Genomic DNA, 10,349 nt, shown 5'->3' with positions numbered 1-10,349 from the left:
AAGGTACCGCGTTCAAACTGAGGTCGGTGCTCCAGCCTAAACAGGCATAGCAACCCACAAAAAAAGAAAGGAAGCTTTAAGAGCCAAAAACATTACAAAATTTAATGGAAACAAAATAAAATAAAGAGGAAGGGAAAATAACCATGAAAGGAGCAAAAATACCTGCACAGGAAGGAACTGCAAATTAGAGAAAAACATGCACTGGAAGAACACAATGACGCATCCTCCCTGCTCCGCAGAAAAGGAAAACTGAGGGACCCGCACTCACACATTAGACGGAAAGGTACCAGCACATGCATGGTGGGACACTGCTAGAAAATTCTATATTAATCTCGCTAGTCAGCATCAGCACCAAGAAGGCCAGTTGTATTCTCACAGCTGGGTGACATCATCTGACACAGACATCACCCAGCTGTGAGAACACAACTGGCCTTCTTGTCCTTGGAGAAAGATTGTATATCTGTCCAAAAGCCCGGGGGACGATACACAGCATAACATCAATAGAACTAGAAGGTACAACAGAGTCATCATGGAACCGGGAAATTAAAAATTTCCAAACCAGGGCACATTATAAAATCAACTAATTTCTGAGTGGGACATTTTTGCTAACATTTCCTTGTAGATGTTTTGTTTCACTTAGTCATCATAGTTTTCTTTTCTTTCATTCTAAGCTGCTAGAAATTTTGGTAACAAGTGAGCCCTCTGTGATTGTTAGTTAATTCCATGAGAATCCTTAACCAACTTGCCGGGAAAACTTTGAGGCATGTTTTATGTTTGTAAAATTTTCCTAATGTGTTACATTTCCTCACTGGTTCTAAAAATTGTGGGCAAAAGTTCTTAATATTTTTTTTCTTTTTTAAAACATTTCCTTTGATATTTCTGTTATTTCCATTATTCTTAAATACTTACGGAATGTAATGATTAAAGCTGTATAAAAAAATAAACTAACGTCAGATGGAAAAAAATTCTGACCTTTTGCTTTCGTAAGTTTCTTGAAACACGTTTTATTTAAGGTTCTGTTACACATGTAAGTCTCAACTTACACCACTTCATAACACTATAACACATTGACAATAATCTGAAAATTCTAGGTATAATTATAGACAAACATTTAACATTTGATACTCAAGTTTCCTCAGTAATCCCAAAATCTTTCAGGTCTCTTTGGAAACTAAAAAGGATCAGACCCTATTTCTCATCAGAAACATTCAGACTATTGGTACAATCATTAACATTATCCCAATTCGATTATTGTAATGCCATATATGCTGGCTATAAGGAGTACCTGTTAAAAAACCCAAAATCTCTCGTTTTGAAAGTGCCTCCCCTTTATTAATCAAATGACACTTGGTTCCCATCCAAGCGAGAATCACCTTCAAATTATGTACCTTTATCTTTCAAATACTAAATGGCACAGCTCCAGACTATATGGTACCATTACTAAACTTACCTCAAAGAAACACTAAATATGAGGCAAGAAACTATCTCAGACTGCAAAAAAGTGATCTACAAAACAGTCCACTCTGCAGACTTCACTTACTTAGGAACCAAATGGTGGAACTCCCAATAAGAAATATAGAATATACAGGAATATACTAGATTCCGCAAAATCCTCAAATTGTTCCTATTCAAACAAACCGTCACAAAGAGCAACATCTCAAACAACAAATTATCACCTGAATTGGTTATGTACAATTTCTCATTCATAATATATTTTCTAAATATTAATATCCATAGTTATCCCAATATGTTTACGATACTATATTGTAAAATTGGATTCTTACAACAAATTACTTTCATATGCATTATTATTAGACTTCTACAAATCTAAATTTTGTAACTGCCTTTTTAGTAATATGTAAGCCACATTGAACCTGACATACGGTGGGAAAATGTGGGATACAAATGCAATAAATAATTCTTTGTTCTATATCATATACTGTTTATTGTAAGCCACATTGAACGCCAACTTGTTTGGGATAATGTGGGATATAAATGTCACAAATAAATAAAATACCACCCCCTTCTTTCTTTTCTTATTAGGCTACATACATATTGAGGGGCATTTTCAATATCATGTCTAAATCCTATTTTGGACGTTTTACGGAAAAAGGCCAAAAATCCAGTAGTGAATATGGCCATTGGCAAACCAGAAAAACGTCCAAATTTTTGTTTCGAAAATGGCCATTTGCTAGATGTTTTTGTGCTCAATGTGTTTATCTTTTAGGACCATTTTCGGAAGAAAAAAAAACACAAATACAAGCTCTTGGGATGTATGGGGAGCCAGCATTCTTAGTAGACTGGCCACATAGACATCCCAGCAAAGCAGTAGGGCACCCTAGGGGGAATGCAGTGGACATCACAGAGAAGGTCCCAGGTACCCATCTCACTGTTGCACCCTTATATTTATTTGGATTTTGCTCACACCTTTTTTTAGTAGTAGCTGAAGGTGAGTTAAATTCAGGTACACTGGATAGTTCTCTATCCCTGGCGGGCTCACAATCTAATTTTGTACTTGAAGTAATGGAAGGTTAAGTGACTTGCCCAAGACCACAAGGAGTGGTATTGGGATTTGAACCAGCCACTTCTGGATGTCAAGACTGGTGCTGTAACCACTAGGCCACCCCTCCAAAGCCCACCAAAAAAACTACGCTATCCAACTGTACACCACCACAATAAGCCTTTATGGCTGCAGGTGTCACCTATATGTGGGTACAGTTGGTTTTTGGTGGGCTTTGGAGGTCCAGTTAGAGTGGGATATGGGCCTGGGTTCCCTTCTCCACAGTCCACTGCACCAACCACTAGGCTACTTCAGGGACCTGCTTGCTGCTCTAATAGGACAGGCCATTACATCTGAAGTTGTCATAGAAGCTGGTTTGTATCTGTTTCTTTTACATCTTTGGGAGGTTAGGAGGGGGTCAATGACCACTGGGGAAGTAAAGGGAGGGGGGACATGCCTTAATCCTTCCAGTGGTCATCTGGTCCTTTAGGACACCCTTTTGTGACTTAGTTATGATTGAAACAGGTCTAGACCAAACAGTCTAACTTTTAGCCCTGGACGTTTTTGCTTTGTTCCATTATGGCAGAAAAATGTCCAAGTTCCACCCCTTTATGATTTGCACACACGGCAGAGGAAAAGTCTCATATTCGAGTTTTGAAAATTGCAATTTGGATGTTTTTGGACACAGGATGCTGGGCTTGATGGACCTTTGGTCTGTCCCAGTACAGCAACTCTTATGTTCTTATGTTTTCATGTTATAAATGTTCAAATGCCGTTTTTGAGACTGTTTCTCTTTTGAAAATGAGCCTCATTGCCCAAAATACCTGCATAGTGTGAGAATATCGTGTGTTACTTTCCTTTCATATTAGATATTCTATATTCTTATATACACCTTGTATAAGGTTACTCTAATTATTCCAAACACATATATGCCTATTGCTTTCCTGTAATGCTACAAAACTACATATTTCTCATGCAAGTACAGTATTTCTTAAGAGGCGGGTTAACTAATACTTTTGTTTCAGCTTAGGAAACACTTACTGTCCTTATACGCTGTCCATTGTCACCTTTTCCTACATGAATGTAACCTGAAAGTTTGATGTCTTACAGTTTTCATGGACGGAGAAGTTGCTTTTGTGGAGAAGTGATCATGTAGCAAGGTGGAAAGCAGCTGCAAGTAACACTGGAGATGGTGCACAATGAATTCCATAGAATGTCCTTAGTATCTAAATCACACCGTAGTTCGCAGTTCTAATGTCATTTCAGGCCCGATCAGTTCATCAGGATGCTTATATTGTAACAAGTGATCCAGGGCGCATGGATGTTGTTCCTGTGGCCACTACAATGTCTCTGATTTCTTGTAAGGTGGATTAGGTCAGTTCAATATATGGTAGGACTGATCCACTACATCAAGAAAGCCATTTAGATAGCAATATAGCATACAATAATGAGTTTACATAACACAAGTAATGTAATAGAAAGGCATAAAACAAATAAGGAACTATACAGGTTATGGCTTTATTCATTTACTTACTTGGGTAATCTTTCCCTCTCCTGAAACCCAAAGATGCTAAGAACCCAGTTATTAATTCCTCCACCTCTTCTTCCTTTTCAGTTAAGATCTTAGCTTGTCTTTCATCTATTTCACTTTCTTGTGGTTCTAGATTTCCTCCTACAGAGGGTATAGCCCCAGCCACAATTTAACCTATGCATCACAGAACTTAATTTGACCAAGCTTTGCGGTGCAGGCTTGTGATGCCACGTACATTCTCAGAGCTAAAGACTTTTGCCCTGCCTTTGCATCAGATAAGGGTAAATAGCTGTGACCCCGATTTAACCATTTAAGAATCAGTCTGGAAGAATACAGACAACCTTGGATAACGGCTATTGCTTCTGCAGCCCGGTACCCTCTTTTTGGGGATATTTGGAGATGATGTGGGACCTAGAATCACAACAAAGAGCCCCAGCCACACACCAGGGAAATACAGACATAATCAAGAAAGGGCAGAATAAGCAAAAAGAAGAACTTTCTCAAGACATCACCTCAAGGTACCACTTCCTGCTGCTCATCCTACTACTACCGGGAAGAAGGCTCTGCTGCCATCTACAGGTCAGACATTGAAGTTCTGTGATTACATACATCCAGGTATAGTTAATGAGGCAATTGGCAGTAGGCAGCGTGTACTGAAACCATTTGATACCTAGTGATTGTCATTAGGTCTAAGTACCAGTGTTTGAAATACAAGAATTAGTATTAGGAATCTTTCCTGCTGTGTGTTATTCTTTACTATTGCTTTGTAAATGAGCCTTTATTATATGATTCTACTACTGCTACTACTACTTACCATTTCTATATTCTCCTAGTCAATCAGTTTAATTATCAGCAAGTAAGAGATTAATGAACTCAGGGACCTATAAAGGTAGCAGTACATGATCTTCTTCTTATCGGCAAGAGTCCATTGAATTGTAATTGATTCCCTTAACTTTTTCATTAATTTTTGTGGCTTCTCTCTTATTGCAATGGGTCCATGAGCAAGTCCATCACCATCAATGAGTTTAATCTGCTGCAGGGATATTTTCATCCACAGTATCTGCACTATAGCTTACACTATCATTAATCCTAGTGAGCAAGATAACAGTGGGCACATTTTTATCCTGGGTGAAATGTGGCTAGTATTTATTCTTCCTTTTCTTTCCAACCATACTCAAATTTGTAGTTTCACCTTACTTCATAAAGATGTTATACAACAGGGCTACAATAGAAGGTACTTAGCAAGATTTGAGGACAAAACTTATTTTCTCTCTATTAGAAAAGCACAATTACCTTCTACTGCTGCTGAATTTTGTGCTGCACTCCCTTTAACCTCTTTCTCCTCACCTATGTGTGAATTCTGTTTCTCTGACAAACCCATCAAACTGAAATTTTTGCCATGCTCAGTACATGTAATTGGTTTCACTCCTGTATGGATTCTCTCATGTTTTCTTAAGTATGCCCTCTGACTAAAGCTTTTACCACACTCAGTACATGTAAATGGTTTCACTCTTGTGTGTATTATCTGGTGCAAAGTGAGATCTGATTTCTGACTGAACTTTTTCTCACACTCAGTACATGCAAATGGTTTCACTCCTGTATGGATTCTCTCGTGTTTTCTTAAGTATGCCTTCTGACTAAAGCTTTTACCACAGTCAGTGCATGTAAATGGTTTCACTCCGGTGTGTATTATCTGGTGCAAAGTGAGATCTGATTTCTGACTGAACCTTTTCTCACACTCAGTACAAGCAAATGGTTTCACTCCTGTGTGTCTTCTCTGGTGCTTTGAGAGGTTTTCTCTTGAACTAAAATTATTACCACACTCAGAACATGGAAACGGTTTCACTCCTGTGTGGATTCTCTGGTGCTTTCTGAGAGCATCTGGCCGAATGAAGCTTTTGCCACACTCAGTACATGTATATGGTTTCACTCCTGTGTGGATTCTCTGGTGCACTGTGAGGCTTGCCCTCCGACTACAGCTTTTACCACACTCAGTGCATGTAAATGGTTTCACTCCTGTATGGATCCTCTGGTGTATGATTAGTTCACTTTTAAAACTAAAGTTTGTACCGCATTCGGAACATGGAAATGGTTTCACTCCTGTGTGGCTTCTCTGGTGTTTTGTTAGTTCACTTTTAAAACTAAAGTTTTTACCGCATTCAGAACATGGAAATGGTTTCACACCTGTGTGGATTCTCTGGTGTTTTGTTAGTTCACTTTTAAAACTAAAGTTTTCACCACATTCAGAACATGGAAATGGTTTCACTCCTGTGTGGATTCTCTGGTGTTTTGTTAGTTCTATTTTAAAACTAAAGTTTTTACCGCATTCAGAACATGGAAATGCTTTCACTTCAGTGTGGGTTCTCTGATGCCTTAACAGGTATGATTTCAGACTGAAGCTTTTACCACACTCTGTACATGTAAATGGTTTTACTCCCATGCAGATTCTCTGGTGTATTGTGACAGTATCTTTTCGACTAAAGTTTCTACCACACTCCATACATGGAAACAGTTTCACTCCTGTGTGGATTCTCTGGTGCATTCTAAAAGTATCTGGCCGACTGAAGCTTTTACCACACTCCGTACATGGAAACAGTTTCAGTCCTGTGTGGCTTCTCTGGTGCATCGTGACAGCATCTTTTCGACTAAACTTTTTACCGCATTCCATACATGGAAACCGTTTCACTCCTGTGTGGCTTTTCCAGTGTTTTGAGAGATCTTTTTTTGAACTAAAATTTTTACCACACTCAGAACATGGAAATGGTTTCACTCCAGTGTGGCTTCTCTGGTGCCTTAACAGGTTTGACTTCAGACTGAAGCTTTTACCACACTCCATACATGCAAATGGTTTTACTCCTGTGCAGATTCTCTGGTACATTCTGACAGCACCTTTTCGACTAAAATTTTTACTGCACTCCATACGTGGAAACAGTTTCACTCCCGTGTGGATTCTCTGGTGCGCTGTGAAGAGAGAGTGTGAGTGTTAAATAGAAGACTGTTGGGAGGGGTGTTGAGAGAGAGGGAATAGTATGGGGGTTGGGAGCCTGGGGGCATAAGAGGATAATGCTGAAGTAGTGGGGGGTTTTTGGAGGGGGTGCGTAGGGATGTATTTGTTACCCCCAGGATTACCACAACAGGAGGGGAATTCTAGGGGTAACAAGTACATCCCTGTGTATTCCCCCTCCCCCCCCCCCCCCCAAAATGGCTTTCAAGAATGAGATTAGGTGGGGCTGGGGGAGGAGGAGAAAAGGGACAGAGGATGGGGTATTTGAAACAGCTATAGGAATGCAGGGTTGGGTGGAGAGAAAATTGAAGGGCAGAGGGGCTGGAAAGGAGATGAGACAAAAAGAAAAGGGACATGTAGGAAAGAGAGAAGGTGGAAAGTTGGGAAGAAGGAGAGAGAGGTGTGGGAAGCTAACTGGAGAATGAGAGACAAAAGGGCTGGAGAGCAAGAAAAGGATGAGTGACAGAAGGAGTTGGGGTTGGTCAGGGATGAGGACTTAGGAGGCAGTAAGTGTAGCTAGTTGGAAATGGAAGACCAGATCAAGTAAAAGACAGACTGGGGGAGGAGCAGGGCTTTTTTTGAGGGGGTACTTGGAGGTACTGAGTACTGGCACCATTTCCATTGTCTGCTAAAATTGACCCATGGACCCCAAGTTTTTTTTTTATTTTTTTTTTTTATTTTATTTATAAATTTTACAATTACATTCCAAAGCTGAACTTTGTCAAGAAAAAAAAAAAAAAAGCAATTAAACTTAATAAGGAAATATAATTTGAGAGTAAATTCTCATCAAATAAGTGTCATTTTTGTAGTCCTCAACTAAGGGGGAGACTTTAATAAATCTTACAAGAGGATAAGAATATCAGGTAACATATAAATTTAAATCAAGAAAGGCGTTAGGGTTATCACTACAAAAAATAATTAAAGCCCTTACATTGAATCCTGTGGTGGTTTGGGTAACCTTGCATTTAGAAAAGATCGCAATTGCAAAACATCAAAGAAATGATATGTCTTATTTTCATAATACACTATACATTTACAGGGAAATCGAAGCTGAAACTTAGCTCCCAATTGTATAGTCTCTTGCCTCATCATCAAAAACTTTTTTCGACGCTCTTGTGTAGTCCTTGACACATCTGGGAAGATTTGAATTTTCTCTCCCAGAAAAACAACAGATGAAATTTGTCTTAAATATTGCCTCAAGATCGCTTCTTTATCAGTAAGAAATACAAAAGATACTAATAAGGTAGACCTAAATTCTACCTCTTCTTGTGACTGCTCTAATAAGGCTGAGACATCCAAATTTTCTACAGTAGTATTTTCCACACCTTTATCTTTTCCTTTAATATCTCGAGAAGGCAATAAGTAAAGTTTTTGTATGGGAGGAAAATTTGTCTCAGGATATTTAAATACATCTTTTAAGAACTTATGAAACAATTCTCTCAGTGGAATAAATTTAACAAAGGGAAAGTTCAAAAATCTCAAATTTAAGTTTCTAAATCCATTCTCTAAGTTCTCAATCTTCCTGTGCGTCAGGTCTGCATTTTGGAGCAATTTAGAGTCTTGTTCTTTTAATTGTAAGATAGAAGATTCACATTGTTTCAAATTATTCGCTTGGGAAGCCAATTCAGATTGAAGAGTTTCTGTTTTTAAAGTGTTAGTTTGCAAAGTAGAAACTAAGGAAAAACATATTTTATGCAGGGATTCCATTGCCCCCCATAAGGATTCCAACGTCACCTTTGTTGGTTTCTCCAGAGGCTGTAGTTGCACCAAAGGTTCCGACCGTTGGTCCGCCATTTCCTGAACGGACCGGTTTTCTTCCTGAATGTTAATCGGGCTACTGCTGCCTCTGGGGGTGAATGTTTGGCTCGGTTCTTGGCGGGGAGTTCCCGACTGTTGCAGCACAACGCTAAGGGAGTGCTCCTTCCCCGAAACCACAGCTTCCAACTGTAGGGCGGGACTTCCTTTCGCGTCGTCACCTGCTACTCGTGGCAAACAGGGGCTCCTTGGGCTGAGTGACAATTCACTCCCCTGATCGAGGCTCCTCTCCGCCTCAGTCTGCGGGACGCCCGGTGTAGTGAGAGAGACTGTGAAGTCCGTTATCGGAGGTTGCCGTCTAGAAGGGTCCGTAGAGGGTAAGGAGCTACCTCCCCTCGTTTTCCCCTTTCTTTTGGGCATAACGATAGGAAATAAATGGACGAAGTAAAGAAGTTCCTCCGAGATAAGACCGCACGTCTTACCCTGACGCCATCTTGAATACGTCTCAGGAACAACCTTGAATACGTCTCAGGAACAACCCGGACCCCAAGTTTTAATGAAAGAGCTCAGGCTCTTCACACCAATTTTGCCTCGTCATGGATTCTGTGACTGGTTACAGGAGACCTGGCAATTGTGGGGTAGGTCCATCAGTGATCACCCCCTGAAGAGTGACCTAGCATTTGAGTACCGGCACCTTTTTTGCTAGTAAAAACACACTGGGGAGGAGTGAGAGAAAAGAAGAAGTAGGTTGACAAAGGATTGAGAGGCAGATGCACTAAAGCTAAATGAGCCTTTAATGACTCTCCAACGAGGAAAATTTGATCCGTTGCATGCATCAAAGGGCTTTTACCGAGGAAGCCAGCAGCTAACGAAAACGGAATGGAGATGAGCAATTAGTGTGAAAACCCCATTGAAACGACATGCACTAACCTTTTCCGATTGCCTTTATGCAGGAAAAAGGCAGGAAATCTAACGAGAGGTCTGGACCACTCGTTAGGACAGCTCTGTGCCAGGAAAAATCATTAAGTGAAAAAATAAACAAACTTTGAGCCAATCCCAGCGCATTAGCAGAGCTAAAAGCGCTGTGATTGGTCCAAAGGACGTCAGAAAACACATAAATAAATAAAAATAAAAAAAGGATCGGGAGGGGGCAAGGGCGCTCATCAGGAGCGTCCTGTACGGACGGCCTTGCCCCCCCCCGCTGCTCCCCACTTTCCGCCGCTCCCCCCACCCCGAAAAAGCAAAATTCAAGCAGCCCCTGCCCCCCTCCCTTCCTCACTACTCTCTCACCTCAGCTCCGCCTCCCGACATCCTCCGTCCTGTGCCCCGCCCCCTCCCACGTAGGTTACTGACGTCAGACAGGGGCGGGCCCAGCAGGAGAAAGACGCGCCATCGAAGCTGGGCGAAGGCAGGCATCAGCTTTCTTCTTGCCCGTGCAGCGCCTTCGGACAGAGGAGAGAGGCGCTGCACGGGCCCGGTAAGAGGGAGGGGGGCCCGATGGAGGAGGGGAATGGCGGCGACGACCCCAAAAGGGGGTGGGGCACAGGACGGAGGATGTC

General features: G+C 41.0%; 1 protein-coding gene across 1 annotated transcript in view; it reads right to left on the bottom strand.

Moving 5' to 3' along the window:
* Nucleotides 1-4,025: 4,025 nt before the first annotated feature.
* LOC115464267 (gastrula zinc finger protein XlCGF26.1-like) overlaps nucleotides 4,026-10,349 on the bottom strand; it is a 51,542-nt gene continuing 45,218 nt past the window's right edge. The window contains exon 4 of the mRNA XM_030194666.1: nucleotides 4,026-6,992. Coding sequence (XP_030050526.1) covers nucleotides 5,293-6,992 — 1,700 coding nt within the window. The 3' untranslated portion in view covers nucleotides 4,026-5,292. The remainder of the gene's footprint in view (nucleotides 6,993-10,349) is intronic.

This window comes from Microcaecilia unicolor, chromosome 1 (genome assembly GCF_901765095.1).
Source record: "Microcaecilia unicolor chromosome 1, aMicUni1.1, whole genome shotgun sequence".
NCBI lineage: Eukaryota > Metazoa > Chordata > Amphibia > Gymnophiona > Siphonopidae > Microcaecilia > Microcaecilia unicolor.
This window is presented reverse-complemented; position numbering and strand designations above follow the sequence as displayed.